A 19,027-nucleotide genomic window follows, 5' to 3' on the forward strand; every position below is an offset into this window, starting at 1 on the left:
TTTGTTTCCGATATCCGATTTGGTGCTCGGATCAAAAATGGACAAAAACAGTTAAACAAGCGTTCTTATCCCATTTAGTGTTTTCATTTCATGTGAATGAACGAATGATACAACAGATTTTTCCAGCAGATTTAACAATGTTTTAATCCGAGAGAGATTTTGTTATCGACGGCACAACATGACGAGCAGTCTGAGGGGAACTTTGTCAAATTGGGCGCTGCAGGATGCAAAGCTTCACTGCTCCTCTCTGCTCCTTTCTCCCCTGCTGCACAAGATGGATCCTTCACAACGATGGAAAACACCCCTCCTCTCTCTCTCTCTCTCTCTCTCTCTCTCTCTTTTTTTATCTCACACACACACTTTAAAAAAAACTGGGTCAGTCTTTGCTTTTTTTCCCGTCTCTGTGCATTAGGGTATACCTTCACTCATCCACTCTCTCACACACACATGTTCAAAGGGGATTCCCACCCTGCTTTTTGCTGAGCCGCTGCCGAAGGCTAAGTCGCTTGATTTTATAGAGCGAGAACGGGTGTGGCTGCATGGAAATGTGTGTGAGGACAGAGCCTGGTTAGATAATCAGTGCCACCAACCAACGTGACTGTGTGGAAAAGGTGTGCAATCTACAGCAGTGATGGAAAAACACCTGTCTCTACCTGCTGAAGAACCAGAACTGTCTTACCACCTCTCACTCGCTCACTCTCCATCTTTATCCAGTGACTCAGCCAGTCTCTGTCACTTCCTTTCCTTACTCTCTCTTGTTATTACAAATTCACAAAACACTAATTTGTCGGACAATATGAAGACATTTTGTAAGATGGATTGGATGTAAATCTTTTTTTTTTTTAAGTGGATTGTGCACTGATACAACACTAATATGTCTGTGCAATCATACTCACAAGGCTGCTTCCTTAAATTAATAACTTAATCCAAGAATCTGCAGCGCTGCAGACGGTGCTGAGGGCATTAAATGGTTTAAATATTAAAGCTCCTGTGAGGAACTTTTTGATTGTGTGGATTCTTTCGCCCCCGGTGGAGAAAGTAGTCCCTCTTATCTCTGCTGATTTTGTCCTGTGACATGTTTACAAACTCTTTTACTTACAAACAAATCTCCACCTGTAAAATGTCACATCTCCAGAATCTTTAAAAAGTCTGATTCTTCAGTTTACTGTTAGTCCCTTTGTCTGAAACCTCCCCCCCTGAACTGTATGGAAATAATTCAACTTTATGCTACTGGTATGCGTCACTTTTGTAGCTTATAGAGACATCAGTGTTCATTTAAGTTTGTTTTAAAACCACACAAAAACTCCTTACAGGGGCTTTAAGTTAAAAACATCCAGAACCTCTGAAGTGAAATCTCTGCAGACTGTCACGCTTTTTCTAATCTGTAATCCGTCTTTAGAGTAAACTCAAAATATATTAAAATCTGTTTCACATCATTAAAGAAACTGTTTTACGTTTGGTGACACAACAAGAGATGAATCTATGTTTCAGTGAAAGGAATCAAGCAAAGAACCAGCGTATTGGTTAATAGATATGAAGTTAACAGCATATGGTGGATAAAAAAAACGTATTACGCTGCTCTACACCGTCAAAGTTTCAGAATTTGTTTATCTCTGTAATTCAAGTGGAACAATGACCATGAGGGAAGGATTAGTCCAAGAATCCTGTAATGGATTGGACGTGCCTGACTAGTCCCTGCACAGGAAATCCCTCAGGATGCAGCAAGTGGCCACATTGTACTTTAACGACAAACTGCGTCCCAGATGTGCTTAAGACTTAATCATTTCTGGGCATGAATTTGTAGATAAATCATAAAAAAAAGCATTCTGCATGAGCTGGAGAAAATGCTTTACAGTGTGTACCCTGTGCTGCTTTTATGGATCACTTTATTTTAACTCTCATTGTGTTTGTGTTTGCAGAACCACAGCTGAAGGGCATAGTAACCAGGTTGTTCTGCAGGCAGGGCTTCTATCTCCAGATGGGCCAGGATGGAAGTCTGGACGGGACCAAAGACGACAGCACCAACTCATGTAAGGACAAACAAATCCATACCATATATGATATATTAATAGGAAACAAAAAACGAAAACATGAGTCTGTTTTTATGTAAAAGAAGATTGTTTTTAGCTTGTCATGTCGGATAATTCTACAAGGATGTCTTACCTTTAACCCCAAGTGCCCCAAACCATTTAGTATATTATAAGAGGACATAGGTACTGGTGACGTCAGGTGTCAAAGGTGAGTGCACAGAGCCCTGCAGATACTCTATGAGGCAATCACCATCATTACTATTCATCAAAAACTGTCAAAAAGCCCGAGCCCAGAATTACAAATGTGACTGGCTGCTTCAGCACCACGGACAGCTCCATGAATTTATCAATACACAGCACAGAGAGGCTGCTGATATTTTCAGAGCAGAGGTGATAGATTACGACCTCCACAAACTATGTCAGATAAACGATCAATGAGTCAACTCTCTACACTGACACCCCCCCCCCTCCTACAAGCACTCTCTCTGCTACAAAGGCTTGGAGGGCAGGTTGAAGGAAATATTTTTACACCAAGTTTTTTAACTGCTCAGGTAAATTTCTTCGACTGGCGCCCAGGAAACACGTCCCAACTAATAGACTGGCATTGTTGAAGGTTTCTCACAACATTTCAGAAAGGATCTGAGATAAATCTTTTCGGTAAAGTTTTTTTTTTTAACCAGGGGTGCTGGTGACCTAGAGGTTAGGCTGACACATGTACGGAGTCTGAAGTCCACTTGAGCGGGCAGCCTGAGCCTGTGACTTCCTTCCTGCATTTCGCTCCCTACTCTCTCTTTCGCTTCCACCAGTTTCTGACTTTTTCCGCTGTTCTATCTCTAAAATAAAGGTAGAAAAGAGAAGAAGTCTTTTTAAAGCTACCAGACTCCTCTGATAGAAAAGCGTCATTCTGCATACCAAAACTCTGAAGTTGCTTGTTTTTTTCCGCTGACTAGATCTGTAACTTTGTTTGTGTTGAACAAATATTGTGTGGCATCTGAGCTAATCCTTAAAAAGCACCAAAGCCACATTTCAGTGAAAAGAAACTAACTGATCAAGGCTACAGTATTTCAGCAATTACCCGGCTCTGCAAGGTTACATTTTTGATTTTGTAACTGGAGTCTGGTGAGTTTGAAGAGCGATGTTACAGTTGTTTAATCTTTTAGGGAGTTTTAGGGATCTTGTATGTAATGTTTCCAGATAATTAAAATAGTAATATAAGCCTGTTAGCGGGGAGATAAGAACTTTAAGAGGAGGTATTTGAATTGCCCAGAAAGACGAAGTTACAAATAATTCAACCGGTTTGTGACTTTCTGCTGGAACAATCTACTAGAACAATCTAATAACTATTTGTATCTGTCATTTTGCACAAAACTTGAGTTCCTCCAGTTATGAGGATTCAATGAACATATCATCAATCATTTAAGCACCTGTATGATCGATAAGAAACCCTGTATTGGTATCAGTTGAGCTGGTGTGCTATCAGAAAGATCGAGTTGTCTTTTCATAGTGGCTCCATCTTGGACGTTTGTGCAGGCAGTGTATGTCGGACTGAAAGAGCTACAAGTGGCTATTGAGAGGATTTTATTTTTTGAGGGCCAGTTTATTGGACCTCTGCACCCGAGGCTGCCCTCAGGGACGAGCTGCAGATGGATGGTTTATTGATTAATGTAGCCTCTGCTGTATTCTGAGAGAAAATCAAATGCTAATCACTACAGCCGACATCTCACTGGTTCAAAGTGTCCTCAGCATATTGGCTGAGCCGTCCTCGTGTTGTAGCAATGTCCCTCTTGTTTACTATGGTTTTCTCTTTCTCCTTTTGGCCAGTGTGAAGATAAATCAGTCTCTGGCAAATGTCCTTACATCCATTTTTTAATTTTATTCCACAGCCAAATCGGAAAGAATGAACGGCAGCTCAGGCGTGTTGCAGATATTTCCATTAGTTTTTTCTGGCTGAGTGTTGTGTGCAGCAGAGGGGAGACATCAGTGACATTTCTGCAGCATTTAAACACAGGGTTGTTACCACCTCTAATCAGACGCCTGCATATCTTTGTGTTAATTAAAGCTGTGCGTGAGTGTGGCGCTGCTTTAAAAGTGTGCTGTTTATTGAGGATGATTACTTGCAGGTGTACTTTCGCACATTCAATACTTTTATTTCCTCTCATAATACTGTGAATGTTTGTTTTTAAAGAGAATTAACAGCGATTTCTATGCAGCCTTGATTAGCGAGGACGAGGATGTTATGTGTAGTCAACACTTGGAATAAGAAGTCCTCAGTCGGTAGTCTTCACTACAGGTCATTGCTAAGTCAGAAAATTACATGTACTTAAGTTCATGAATCAAAAGATTTGAATAATTCATTCATTCAGCCTGTCCTAAGAGAAAGAGACGAGAGCAAGTGTGAGCAACAAAATCATCTTGATTCAGATGTTTTCTATTTGAGCGACTCAGCGCGACACGTGTGTTGTTTTTTACCTCCTTGCCCCTTTCCTATTTCCTTGCTGTCGCTCCCTTAAAAGCGAGGATGGAGGGGGCTCCACAAGGCACTGACATTCGCTTTTCTTACTCAACAACATACATACTTGGAAACCTCACCTGGGAACATTTTTATAAAAAGTAAAAAGTGCAATTCTGAAATGTAAAGTGTGATTAAAACTAATCTTTAAAGCTCATTGTTCTGCAAACGTCTCAATTTAAAACATCCTGCATGAAGCTCTCTGAAGGCCTTTTATATGAAAACAACTTATAAACAGACATCTCAGCTCTTACTTGGACTGTTTGGGGTTTTTTTTTGTACAGGTCAACTGAGTTTGTTTGTTTTTCGTCCTCAGCTCTGTTTAACTTAATTCCTGTGGGTCTGAGAGTCGTGGCCATCCAATCAGTCAAGACCGGCCTCTACATCGCCATGAACGGGGAGGGTCACCTCTACTCATCGGTGAGCAAACACCAATAAACACACACACACAAAAACACACACACACACACGCAGACAGAAACAGTATGCAAAGTTGAGTAGAAGTTTCATTGCTTTTTTTTTTTTTCCCCTGCAAGGATTCAGATTGGGAAACCAATGAAAAGCAACACGGGCGCTTTCTTTGCATATTCTGTGTTCCAAATCATCGATAGGTACAGAAAGTTTTAGGATTGCTTCGGCCTGCAGGCTGGAGAAGTAATCCCGCTGTGCAAAAGTGGCCAATCAAAGTGAGTTAGCTAAAAAGGGAGTGTTATTGTTTCTGCCGCTGACAGGCTCAGATTCGTTTTTCTTAGTTTCTGACAACATTAGAGAAAGGATCCTAACAGGTTTCACCTTTTTAAAAAGAGTTTCTTTAACCAGAGACAGAGATTACATTGCCCTTGTCATCGCCAGCAGACTACAATGACAAAAACAGTAATTTAACTTAAAAGCAAGGTAATGGCCTGTCTACTGCTGCCTAGACAGTCTGATTAATTCCCCTTTAAAATGATTTTTCTTTGAAAACTATAACTGCAATAAAAAAAGCAGAATTATTCAGTCCTCCTTTGTCAAATCATTGACTTCAATCAGACATAGAGAACAAAAGAGAAGACATGATTGAAAAGAGGGAAGAAGGAGACGGTGAAGAGCAAGTGGAGTGGAAGCGAGATGGAGGAGAAGCGGTCGGCTGCTTGTAGATCTGCTTGTGAGGAATATGAATTATTTCAATGCTGACTCTTCAGAGACGGTTCACACTCTTTCTCTGACGTCTCCTCTCCCTGGCATCATCCCTCTCTACTCTCCTTGGTTTCTTTTAATGCTGGGGATGACAGGAGAGACAGAAAAGGAGGGGCAAAGGAGGTTATGGGAGGAGAAGAGTGGTAGAGAGAGGGGACGAGGGAACAGTAATGGAGGGGAGGAGATGAAACGGAGGGTTGAGAAGGATAAAGGTGAGGCCAGGACAAATCAGGGGAAAAAGTTAGAGTAGAAAAGATTAGGTGGGAGGGGAAAGAAAAGGAGGTGAGAGAGGAATAAGAAAAGGACATTGAGAGGGAGAGGAAGAAATAAAAAGGGCAGTCGACAGGGGGAAAAAGACGGAAAAGAAAAAGGATAATGTAGTCAAAGAGGAGGAAAAAACATGGGGAGGGATTAAAGGTAGACAGAAAGGAGAGACAAATAAAAAGAGGAGAAACGAGATGGAGACTAAACCCAGAAAAGGTTGAAGATAGAGGAGGTCAACGTGAGCAAAAAGGACGTGTGGGTGAAAGAAAAAGGACAAATAAGACAGCAGACATGTAGAAGAAGAAATGTTGGAGACATGAGGGTTGACACAGGAAGAAAAGACGGAGATGAGAAGAGGAGAGGGCTTTTTGATAGAGGAGTAGAAGTCAAAAAATGAAGCCACAAGAAAATAAAGAGAAGAAGAACATGTTGTTGTAGACGGGGGAGAGGTGGAGATACGGGAAGATGACAGTTGTGTGCAAAATTGAAAAAAAAAACAGGAGAAGGAGGAGGAGACAGGGGACGGAGATGTTCGGATGGAAGAGGAAAGAAGGCAGAGAGGGAGGTGGATTAAAATTTAAAACAGAAACAAGATGGCGACGAAAGAATGAAAAGGTAGAAAACAGGAGAGAAAAGGGGAAAAAGGACGAGGAGGAAAAGTCAGTACCAAAAAGAAGGACAATGAATGCGTAGAAAAAGGATGGAGGAAAAGGTTATAGACAGAAAAGGTGGAGAAAATGGGAAACTTTTGGTTGTTGGAGAAGATGAAACGAGGAGGAAAAGCCGGAGTTGGAGGAGGACCAAAATTGTAGACAGAGCTAAAAAAAATGAAAGGATTGTAGACGTGTGGAGAACGGTTTCAAAACGATGGAGACAAAAGAAGTGAAAGGTTGAAGACAGAAGACGAGAGGGGATGGAGAGAGAGGAGGACAATAACTAATGAGGCAAAAGAATGAAAGGATTGTAGACTTAGAGAAAAGGAATAGAAAGGAGGAAAAATGTTTCAGAAAGACGAGAATAAAAGGAGAAGAAGAAGAAGCTAAAACAGTGTAGACAGAGGGATGAGAGGAAGGGAGAGGAGTAATCGGGAGGAGACAGAACGGAGATCTGTGCTGCTCTGCTGGGCTTTCTCAGCCTGTCTCTGAGAGTCACAGATGCATGAGGGCTTCCTGTAAATAATTGAAGAGGGGGAGTCCCCCCCTACACACACACACACACACACACACACACACACACACACACACACACACACTGTGGAACTAGAAATCCCCTCTAAAGCTGCATTGAGAGAAAGGGAGTCTGTTTGATCGTGCTCCAGCTCTGTCACTGATTTGCAGGCAGCTACAAGATAGCGAATGTATAAATTACAAACAGCGTGCTCGATGTATCACGACGCCTCGCATTTAATTGGCTTCCAGAGATTTTTTCCGACAGGTGTAGGGGGCGATGTAGTTTGTTGTAGAGTGTCAAAAAAGGATGGCGCCACTGTGCCTGAAGAGATGCTCATTAAACATTACGATGGTGTTATCACAGCTTTGTTTTATCCCCGGGCTGAACCGGAGCAGTTACCTTACATTCATGCAGACTGCGCCGCTTGTTTATCGGACACAGTTTGGATTGTATTTCATCATGACAGGTTAGTTATTATGGAGGTGTCAGGGAGTCGATACGAAGCAGATTCTAATCCTCTAACGTACTCGTAAAAAATGTCAGGAGCGTTTGCTGGAACATTTCGGAGACAGCCCCGGCTTTGTTTTTTAAGTTATATGTTTAGGCACGTCAAAATAATTCTACATTCCTTTTTGTTTTGTTTTTATGGATAAACATTTTTGATTTAGCGGGACGTGTCTTGTTGAGGCAGCAGCTTCGATGAGCCGCCATGACAGACAGAATGTTTTTCGTTGCCGTGGAAACACTGGATGTTAGTAAGCCTGGGCTGCTGCTGAAAGCTGCCGTTATCGCTGTGATTAAAAACATCATTTCTCGTCGGTTTTGCCCGTTCTTCCCGCACTGGCCTCGACGTCATCTTTTGTTATTGTCCTATTAATCGGGAGCCCCCTGGCGGCAGAATCTACACATTGTATCTTTGAATATTTTGCAATATTCAGAGAATTACGATACGATATATCGCGATATGTTTTGCGATTTAACTTTTTAATCTGCATATTATGTCCCCACTTTTTATTTCTACACAATGAGAGTCCAGCCCACAGACGGACCAACACTGTGATTAAAGTAAACCCCTGGAGAAGGCTGCGTGCTCCTCACAATCTGAATCTTTATCCCGCTTTTATCTACATTTTATTTCCCTCTGTTGAGCGTCGGCTTGTTCTTAAATTCACGCTGCTCTGCTCTCACTGACACTCTTTATCCTCTTATTGCAAATTGTTAATGATATGCTGCAAACTTAGTTATACATGGAAGAACTCTCTTATTAATCCCAGATCCTGAGCATCTGGCGGTGTGTGGTAGTGGCTTGTACGTGTGGCGCGTGCGTGTGTGGGTTTTTGGGTGTGTGCGCGTGTAGCTAACAGATGGCACCGTGTGCAATGAGCTGCTACGTGATAATTATGGAGCATGCTGGGGAAAGTGGGAAAAAGTGCTGATGAGTTTGGGACTGTGTATGTGAATGAGAGCAGAGTGATGAGTGTTGACATGTTCTGTGTGTGTGTGTGTGTGTGTGTGTGTGTGTGTGTGTGTGTGGGAGCGTATCAGGGTGTTTGGGTGGGTGTGGGTGTGAAGATGTCAGCTGGGAGGTGAGACAGGAAATTGACTTTTTCTGTCAAAATGTTGCACGCTTCCTGTGGCATACCACTAGTTCTGCTACTCCTCCTCGGTTATTACTAACTTCTCCTTCTACTTCTTAAGAGCGGGAAACATTAAACATCTGGCTTTACAAATATGTAAATCTCCTAAAGGGACAAACGAGAGAAACATTTGAAAGATAGAAAGTTGAAATGTTAAATAATATAAAATGACTGGGGCTCGTTTTCAGCAGCGTTCCCCTGAAATCTGTTTGTTTTTAAGAAGTGCTGACTGTCCAGCAGCCAAGATTAGAAATGGAAATGTATTCCTTCATGCCAGCTCCTGTGACTCAGACTGTTAGAGCCCCAGTCTGTCTGCTGGAGGGGCCCCGGGAGTCTGAACAGCACCGTGTCTGTCTGTCTGTCCTCCATCCAAATTTGTCATCCTTTTATCAACGCTCCTCTCTTTTCTTTTCCCCCTTTTCTTTTTGGTCCTCAGGTCATAAAGACGAGGGGACAAACACCCTGGGGTCTTCTGAATCAAAACTGGACAAAATCCCTGTTTGAAATCAGAAGTGTACACATGATTCAGAAAGCAGGTACCACAAAAACTAAAGGCCGTTTAAATCCCTGTGAAAATATGTGCAGAGCAAACAGAGACTAGGTCGTACTGTGAAACGTTTCCAGAGCTATAAAGAGGACTAGTAGCCACTTTAAATATAAAAGAAAGATTAATGCCTGCCCTGCATCATGGCAAGGTCCAGATATTAAGCAAAAGTTTCCATTTTCAGTGTTTAGTTTGGAGGTTATTTTTGTTTCAAACACAAAAACTCAGACAGCAGACGGGGAGGATAATTACAGTAGAAATAGGTGGACATCCTGTGAGTCAGACTGAATTTAAAATATTAAAATAAAAAGGTCAAATGAACTAATACTGTAAGAATTTATCCTTTTTTTTATTTAAGCATTGTTTTAAAAAAAATCTCCAGGTGTTTGATTTTTTTCTACAGCGGTCCTGGCTCTTACTTAGGTCTAACTGTAAAGCACAAGTTAAATAAGTCTCATATTATCATTTCAAAATAAAAGCAGGTTTTAGTTCAAACAGAAAGTAGAGTACTCTCAGCAGTACATGAATTCAAAATAAACTTTAAAATGCAAACAAATAGAATCTCAAACGTGGAAACATTTCTATCGTTTGGCATCCCCAGTATGGACGCATGTAGCTTCCAAAACCTCCAGAAAACTTCATGACAATTTCTCTGTAAACAATCAAAATACTTTTTTAAGACTCTGAAGAAAACGTGCCGGTCTGAGCATCAAGCCTTCGTCTACAATGTCATTGGTTTAAAAGATCGAGATGAAGAGACTCGACCTTTCAGCTGTCTTTTTCCATCGTTGGTTCTGCATCACAACTCACATGTTTCCCTCCCTCTTCCTTTGCTTCATATTTTCTGACAACATGTTTTTGACAAACATAGTGTTTGTGTGACTAACATGTGAGTGCCCGTGTGTAAGTGTGCAGCACTTATCTGCGTACGTAGGCGTGTACTTTCATTCATAACGCAGTCGGTTCAGCACTCAGACGGAGCGAGTCCTGTGATGTCTGCATCCACAGAGATGAGAAGGAAGACGAGTGGCAGAGAGAATAAATGTTGGCCATGTGAGTCACACGCAGAGAAACACACACTCACAGTTTCTGTTGACAAGAGACCAAAGTCGTTTCTGGTGAGCAGCGGAGCCTCTGTACCGCAAAGCTCCTGCACCCCCGTCAATACAAGTCGACTATTTTAGACCAAAATCTTAAATGTCTCGACAAGGAATAACCAAATGAAATGTATTATGTGCAGATTTACATTTGATTTGATTAATTCAGGTGAAATTTCTGCAGATTTGTCTCTATTTAGAAACTCAAGCATCAGAGCAGCTAAGCAGAATCAATGCTGATACTAGTAGGTCGATTTGTGCAGCAGCATTCTGCATGTTTCTCTGCACTTATGCGACATCATCAACCAATCGATTAATCATTATTTGTAAAGCGCCAATTCATAACAGGTTTTATCTCGAGATGCAGATGCAGGAAGGATTCCTCTCGTTCCTGTTGTCCACACTACTTGACGCTGAGCTGGAGGTCGGAGCAGTCCGTGCATGAATGAGGACGGCGGTTCTTGTGGGGACGACAAAGTCCGACGGTGGCGGCTGGTGTTGTCAGGCGGTAGCCATGGGAACGATCAGAAAAATGCAATCTTCTACTTGAGAAGTTGACTTGAAGGCCCTCTTTTGTATCAGGTTGTATTACCTTCATCAGTCCTGAAAACACATTCTGTTAAAGCGTCCACATTGTCTCTACATGTTCAAAGCCTGTGATTATAACGGAGTTGAAGGTAAACTCCTGCTCAATGTCTGACGTGCAAACAAACATTTAACTGGCAACGTTTCAGGACTAGACCTTCAACAGGCACAGACTGTTTGTCTGATGAAGGTCTGGTGTCGAAACGTTGCCAATAAATGTTTGTTTGCACATTAGACAGGGTGCAGGAGTTTAGCTTTAAGTCTTGATGGATACAGTGTTCTCCTCTTTTTTGAAAATGGATGTGAGAAGGTTCTTCTATTTTGAATATACTAAAGTGTTAGTAACTTCGGGAAGGGGTTTATCTGGTGTGAAGGAACATTTCTGTGTTGTGACTTGACGACCTGATGGCTCTTAGGTTGGGCTATCATTTCTGTGTTGGAACATGCAGATAGTTAAAGGCAGGGTGAGTACATTTCTTTTAAAACTAGCATCCCCTCAGTGCTCCGTCTGCACCCCCTCCCCTCTGTGCTCCCTCATAAGCCACGCCCCTCACTTACAGGCACAAGCGCCGTTGCTGCAGAAGTGGATCACTGCTGAAAGTCTCTTAAAGATTTTGGAAACTGATTTGTCTGCAGTTTGAACAAAGCCTTAGTCTCAGGCGGTGTATAAACCAACATTAGTAATGCATTAAATACTCAGCCCTTTAATACATCGAGCTGAAACCACTGTGTTTGCAGTAAACGGAGGTTTTGGTAATTTGCAGAAGTTTTCTCCTGAAACAATCCACTTTCTTTCTTTCCCTGACTGTCCTGAAGAAGCACCTGTGCTGTGAAGCGTCGCTCCTGTTCGAACACACCTGATCCAATTATGTCCCACACAATTTCATAACGGCGTAATTGGATCAGGTGTGCCGGTCTGGAGCTGTTGAGGATAACGCTGGTGTTCCTGACACCCGGGAGTGCCGCCGTGATTGGAGTCAGATTGGTGCTTTGATTCTGGGCTGGAGGACATCTTTTCAAGTCGCCTCTCAAAGCAGCCTCTTCACTTTTTTTTTTTTTTTTCATGTGCCGACACCCCTCCTCTTTCTTCTTCTCCGTGGGCTTCTTTTCTTTAGAATGATTTGTTTACCCACAATTCCCCTGGGTAATTAGTGCCGTGATAATAACTGGTGTTGGAAACAAACACACCCACTCAGTGAGCAGGGCACACAAACAGAAACACACACACATGCATACACAATAGGATGAAAAACAGCTTTCTTGAGCTTAGTCACATTAACTTGCGCTACATAGAGGAAGTGGAACTGTTTAAAATGAGGAGGAAACAAATGTGGACGATGCTGTTCCATATTGATGTCATGAGGTGGATATTACTTTGTACTCGTCAACTGAGCTGAGAGTTTGTTAAAGTTAAACGAGGCGCTGAGGGGTCTTTCTTTTCCATCACTGTGACTACAGGGAGCTGTCAGTGTGTATGGCTGCAGCCTGGAGCCCTGAAGCCACGGCCCCTGGAGCTTTGCGCTGATGATTGATTATCAAAATAAAAGCTTGTACTATAAGCTGCATGGAGAGTACACATGAGACGAGAGGTCTCCAGGCTGCAGCCCAACTCGACTCCCCGGTGCCGTGTCTGAGCTAAGGTTCACCTAATGGACAAAACATGTGATCAACGCGATTAAAAAAAAGATGAATGCATTACTGTTTGACCTTAAACGCAGTAACGCTGACAGCCATAGTGCAGACCTCCTGACTCTGCAGTGTTCACAGTGGAGAGCTGCATGGGTTGACTTTTATTTTTCAGCACTCCAGATCTTGGAAAAAAAAAAAGACAATATCCTAAAAAGAAGTTGCATCAGTGTGTGTTGCCATCGCTAATCCTCTGACGGTGGAGATCTGGGTGGATGTGACCATGGTCCATGTTTTCTTCTGACTTTGATCCCGTCAGATCAATGTGTGTTTACATGAAGCATTTCAAAGAGTCAATGAAATATTTAAACTTGTAGAGCGAGACACAAACAGCCGATCTTTGAGGAATGTTTTCCTGTGAGTCTCGCTTCAGGCAGTCGATCAGTCTGTTAGCCCACGAGGCTGCAGAGTCAGATCTTGAAACTTGAACTTGTGGCCTCGCAGTCATTCAGCAGCTGCCCCGGTCAGCGTCGCGTGAACTCTGTGACTTCCCCTCAAAGCGTACTGAGATGTGATTCATCCATCTCCATTCAACAGGGCGTGCTTCTATGCTCACTAAACAGGAACATTTTATCATTGTACTGGGAAGCTGACAGTGAAGCTGTGGTTGCACTGGGCAGCTATGAGTTGAGACTCTGTTTTTGAGTTGACTTTAATGGAAAAGGGACAAAGTGCTGCCTGTATCAATTTAGTGTACCAGAGCAACATGTAAATGGGCGCCGCTCTATCTGAAGACAGCTGCTATTCATGCAGGGGAGAATGCACACATGTGATGAGCGTGTAATTCAAAAGATAACAATGTGCATGCATGTTTGCAGCCTTTGCGCTTCCAATAAATCTCTGCAGAGAAACGACAGTGAGGAGAAACAAAAGAGAGAGAAATCCAAGATAAGAGAAGGGAGAGGGAGAGAATCCCCCGCTGTTTTTCCAATCAGGAGGCGTCGTCCTCCTCGCTGGGTGATTTATTCTCCCTCTTCTCCTTCATGTCCCAATTTTCAAACCACCCCATCCTCCGTTTCTTTCATTCATCCTTTCTCCCCGTCTCCCTTCTGTGGGCAGCTTGTGAAAGCAGCTATTTAGAAATGACGACAGAAACACATTCAGGCGGGCGGTGTTGTTAAAGTGACTCACCTGAAAGAAAAGGGCTGAGGTTTTCATTTTTTACAGTGCACTTTTTCCTCTCTAAATCCAGTCCAGAATAAATCTCCAGGCGAGGCTGAGAGACGCCTCGACATCAAACATCTTTTATTTTAAAAGCAGCTTTAAATGATGTATGACCTCACTGGCCAACATTAATAAGTGTCTGGCACCGCTCTGAGGATCATCCTCCCGAACAAATGAATAATGAAGCAGAGGTCCGGGTCAAGACTAAATATATTATTAACTTAAATTAATCCTGAAATGAAAAATATGAAGCTCTTTTGAGAGCAGCCTCACTGCTAAAGGAGGATTCCACTATTTTAAAACCTTAGCTCTGGTTTTAAAAGATCTTCCACCCAAAGTGACTAAAACTGACCAAGCTTTGTTTTCTATTTGCTCCTCTTGACTGCTTCAGCCTGCAGCCATGACCTAGGCTGCAATGGCTGCAATGTTATCCAAAATCCAATCAAAGTACGCCCACTTAGAGTGCTGCTGTTTTCTCCTTACAGGATGACAACGTTATTTAAAGTGTCTGATATTAAAGAGGAGAGAAATCCGACAAATATAGACCTTATAGGTGTTGTAAGATTGCTTCTTTTTTTTTTTACCAGACACAAGTTACTGCTCGATTTATTACTACCAGACTCCATTGAGGAAAAACTACATTTTACCTCAGAGAAAGAGGAACTTTTAGGCTTCCTTGATCCGTGAAGATGTGCGTGTTTCTAGTATTTTAAAAAGCAGATTAAGATCTAACAAAGTCCTTTTTAGATAACACAAAATATGCGTCAATCAAGACAGTGGTAGAAAAGTAGTTCCTGTTTTATGGGAGATTAATTATTGTTTTTCTGAAAGTGAAAGATGTAAGAGGTAGATTCTGTGGAATCATTCGGTTCCTGTCTGGTGGAAATAGAAGGAGCGTTTCCAAAAATCTTTTGTCTGTCTATCCCGCAATTTGTAACATTTCCCCTCTAATCGAAACCATGCTTATCAAAGGAGAACATTTAATTTGTCGGGTTTCTGTCGGCGCCAATAAACAGAGCATCCATTCATTAAAACCTGTCTTGTTCGTTTAGTCACATTTCACATCCCATAAGGTCGTCCTGCACCTCCCTCCATTCACCCCCAGAGCCACAAGTGTGTGTGTGTGTGTGTGTGTGTGTGTGTGTGTTGGTGTGTGTGTGTGCCGGTGTCTGATGCCTGTGCAGCTTGTGCGCGCCCCGCTCTGCCTCTGAGAAGCGCCGTCCTGTGTCAGCAGGAGTGGATGTGGCAGAGCATGAGATATGGCACATTATATGTAAAATTAACCATTCAAGTGTTTGGATGTGTATTCCTCTCTCTCCGCTCCACACACACACACACACACACACACACACACACACACACACACTCTTACAGCCCACCCACCCACTGACACTGACCCCTCCCTCTCAGCGCTGGTTGGTTGCCACGGCTACAGTGTCGCCTCTCTTCCTCATGTTGCTATGAGACTCGGACCGACAGACCTGAGCTGAATGACAATGTGTCTGTGGCTCCGGCAAGAGGCCTCCATCAGCCAATAAGAGGCAGTCTAGACAAACACTTCCCAATCTGGGATCTGGGGACCTCGGGGGTGATTGTTTGGGTTGGCAGGAGCCTCCTCCACTGTCTGAGGAGTGGTTTATTATTAACTCCGCTTTTTAATTTCCCCCAGCAATCATCGCAATGAGAGAATGTGTCCGTCATTTCAAGATAAATGATTGTCAGATAAAAAAAAACACAGGAACGTTCTTGTTAAACTAAAGAAGATAAGATTAAAACAAGCTTCAGTTAAGTAGAGATAATTAAAGCTGAGTTAATCAATATGTTTTATATTAACTATGGATTGATTACTATGTTAAAAACAAAATAAAGCAGTGGTTCTCAAACATGGGGATGTGAGGCGGGGTTGATTTAAGATGAAATGGAAGAATGGAGATGCATGAATGTTATTAAAGGAGACATATTGTGAAAAATCCACTATCACAGTTTGAACATATATTTTTTTCTTAATTGGATTGGACAGCTGAAGAGACACAGGAAAGAGAAGGGGATGTAACGCAGCCACTGTGATGAGGAGTAACAACACAACCCGTTAAGCTATCAGCACTCCGCCTCCCCGTCTCATTTAACAACGTATTTCACAAATTATTAAGTGTTTGACTAAAAGGATCCCATGTTCTTTTTTCAGTCTCCGCAGCCTTTATGAAGGGAAGCTGACATATTGTTTATAAAACTTCTCTTACCCATCGTCCTCGACCTAAGCTTGCTGAGATATTGCGGCTTTCTGATACAGTTGAAGAATTTTATTAACTTCTCAGACTGCCTAGATTCCCAAAGCCAAAAAAAAATGTTTTATGTCCAGCTGCCTTTCCCTCCTCGCTGTGACTCACTCGGGAGGACGATTTCTCACCCGGTAAGAACAACACCTTGACTCTGAGCTGAAATATGCTCCACTGGAGGCGCCGGTGAAACCACAGGAAAAGAGTTTTTGGTTTGTTGCTCGATGTAGAGAACGTCAGAGTGACACGAGTTAATGAAACACATGAGTCAGTCTGTGAAAACTCAGTGTACCTAACATGCCTGAACTCTCCTTGTGTGTCTGCAGGAACTGTTTACAGCAGAATGTAAGTTTAAGGAGTCGGTGTTCGAGAACTACTACGTGATCTACAGCTCTATGCTCTACAGACAGAAGGAGTCGGGCCGGGCCTGGTTTCTGGGCCTCAACAAGGAGGGACAGGCCATGAAGGGGAACAGGGTGAAAAAGACCAAACCAGCTGCACACTTTCTGCCTAAACCTATAGAAGGTAACGCACCTTTCAACACATTTTATTTCTACTTCAGATGTCGTTTGTGTTTAAAATGTTTCAAAAGTGAAGACACAACTTTTTCTCTCTTCATTTGTTTCCTTCATTCACTTGTCCTTGACGCCTCCCCTCACATCCCATCTTCCTCCATCATTGCCCCCCCTCTTCCTCCCCAATGTGACCCTTTATCTCTCACCCCCCCCCCCCCCCCACCCCCCCCCCCCCCCCCCCCCCACCCGGTCATCCCACCACATTTACAGTCGCGATGTATCGAGAGCCTTCGTTGCACGACGTAGGGGAGGCGGTGCCTAAAATCGCTGCTGTGGGCCCGCCTTCCAAAAGCACAACCAGCGAACCAGTGGTCATGAACGGCGGGAAACCAGTCAGCAAACCTGACAAGGAGGAAACATAACCCCGCCCCCTCTTTCGGCCCCCCACTGCTGCACAATCATAAACTGCAACAAAAGGTAACAAAAGAAGTTCTGACTGGTCAGCAGTGGGGCAAGTCCCGCCTCTCGTCTCTCCCTATTGGATGGATCCAGCATCACTGGGGGGTAGGGCCGGAGGGACAGATTGTGCGGCTTGAGGCGGGGGAAGAGGAGGACGAAGACTCAGGCCAATGCTAGCCAGATATTCTGACACGGGACTATGGCGTGTGGACTTCTTCAAAATAGAAACGAAAGAAACAGAAAATGGAACAAAATGTCGTCTTCGCCCGTTTTTTTCTGTGACAATCTGTAAGAATGAGGGCCCCCCGTTTTTTTCCTTTCCCGATGTTTCCTGTTAGCAGGTGTGCTTACTCGCTGGTGGCTACCGAGTCGACACACACACACACTCAAGCGCACGCTCCTTTTCCACTCCCGCCGAAAAATCGACCACTTGGCTTTAATTTTTGAGCAGATAAGAAACAGATTAAAAACATCAGCGAAACAGAAAACCCTGACACTTCAGAGGTTGCTTACTCATCAATCAATGAAAGAGTAATTATCCTTTTTTATTTCTTTATTACACTATTTTACATATTATTGGGTCTAAATGACAAATTGGTACAAAGAGTTTGGGGATTGCTCCGGTGAAGAGCAATTAAGAAACGAATCGTCGCCCATGTTTACGACTATCGGATTCACACTTTTGCATTTGTTGCAGGATATTCTGTACAGAGCAAACATGTCCCTAATTTGAATCACGTACTACTTAGCTTTTAAAAAGAGAGAAATCACACTGGACAGCACTTAGCTCAAAGCATGCTTGTCCCTTTACTTTGCATACAGAACACTAGTGATGTTGTTGTACAGACACAGAACAGACTTCACTTTCTGTATTCAGAATATTTTTCACCCCTTTTGCAAATATTTTGATTTCTTAACGAGTAGCTCAAAAAAAGGGACACGATTAACGGGCGAGTTTGGGCGTCGTGTCGCTCGATTTAGTGCGTAGCTAAACCCGGACGGATTTCCACAAACTCCCCGTGTGTAGCATCAGGCGGCACGCTGTTGTGTAAGCAGCGTGGTAGCAGTCAGTGTTTACATGGAGTAGCAGATAATGTAACAGACGGAGGGTCACGCCTCAAGAGAGCAGCAGTACTGTTTGTTTCTGTTGCTGTTCAAAGCACTTGTAGTTAAAGGTATGCATGAGGGTAATAGTCAACAGGGTAAAATATGTAAAAGCCACTATGTGTAGAGAAAGATTTCAGAGCTGGGCGAGTGGATCGCCTCTGAACTCTGACCACATGAATTATTTATGTAATGAAGAAATAAAGTCCAGAAAAAAAACGACGACACAAAGTGGCTTTACATCAGCACAGAGGCCTATGAAATAAAAAAAAAAAAAGTATTACAGACCACCAAAAAACAAATAGCACACATCGATTTCAGTGTCGCAAAAAGCTGTCATCAAATCAACCGGAACCATACTTTTTTTTTTTTTGTCTTTTTCTGTGAGACATGGAAAATCAAAAAATGTCTCGAAACTGAAATGAAACCAAATAGATTCCCGTGCTTTGCCCTCTCACTGTGACAGACAACATGGCACCGATCTGTTCAACATTTAGGCTTTCTGTTTACTTTTTTTTTTTTGGACAGCAAGACAATGAGGCGGCGGCTAACATCCTCAAAAAGTTCCACTCGTATTCCCATATCACAGAGGAGATATTTAAAACTGTGACACGTTAATGAGTTTATTCAAGTCAGGAACAGAAACTGTGCGTCCCTTTTTAGTTTGAATTGTAATTTTTTCTGGGCAAAATCACCAGTTTGCATTTTAATTAGACCGCAGAATCAGTGTCAGAATGACCTCCTCTTCAAAGCGAATCCCCCTCCTAGAGAAACACAAGTCTGCGTGATTAATCCTCACTGTTCCGACATT

The 19,027-nt window shown here is 42.8% G+C and overlaps 1 protein-coding gene across 2 annotated transcripts in view; it reads left to right on the forward strand.

Moving 5' to 3' along the window:
• The window catches only part of LOC132959673 (fibroblast growth factor 14-like), a 50,415-nt gene extending 32,978 nt beyond the window's left edge, over positions 1-17,437 (forward strand). The window contains exons 2-5 of one of the 2 annotated variants that reach the window (XM_061032864.1): positions 1,920-2,030; positions 4,856-4,959; positions 16,465-16,663; positions 16,924-17,437. In XM_061032864.1, the coding sequence (XP_060888847.1) occupies positions 1,920-2,030; positions 4,856-4,959; positions 16,465-16,663; positions 16,924-17,075 (566 nt within the window). In that variant the 3' untranslated portion in view covers positions 17,076-17,437. The remainder of the gene's footprint in view (positions 1-1,919; positions 2,031-4,855; positions 4,960-16,464; positions 16,664-16,923) is intronic. The other variant, XM_061032865.1, reaches the window with a different exon arrangement.
• The last annotated feature ends 1,590 nt before the right edge of the window (positions 17,438-19,027 follow it).

This window comes from Labrus mixtus, chromosome 24, assembly GCF_963584025.1.
Source record: "Labrus mixtus chromosome 24, fLabMix1.1, whole genome shotgun sequence".
In the NCBI taxonomy this organism is placed as follows: Eukaryota; Metazoa; Chordata; class Actinopteri; order Labriformes; family Labridae; genus Labrus; species Labrus mixtus.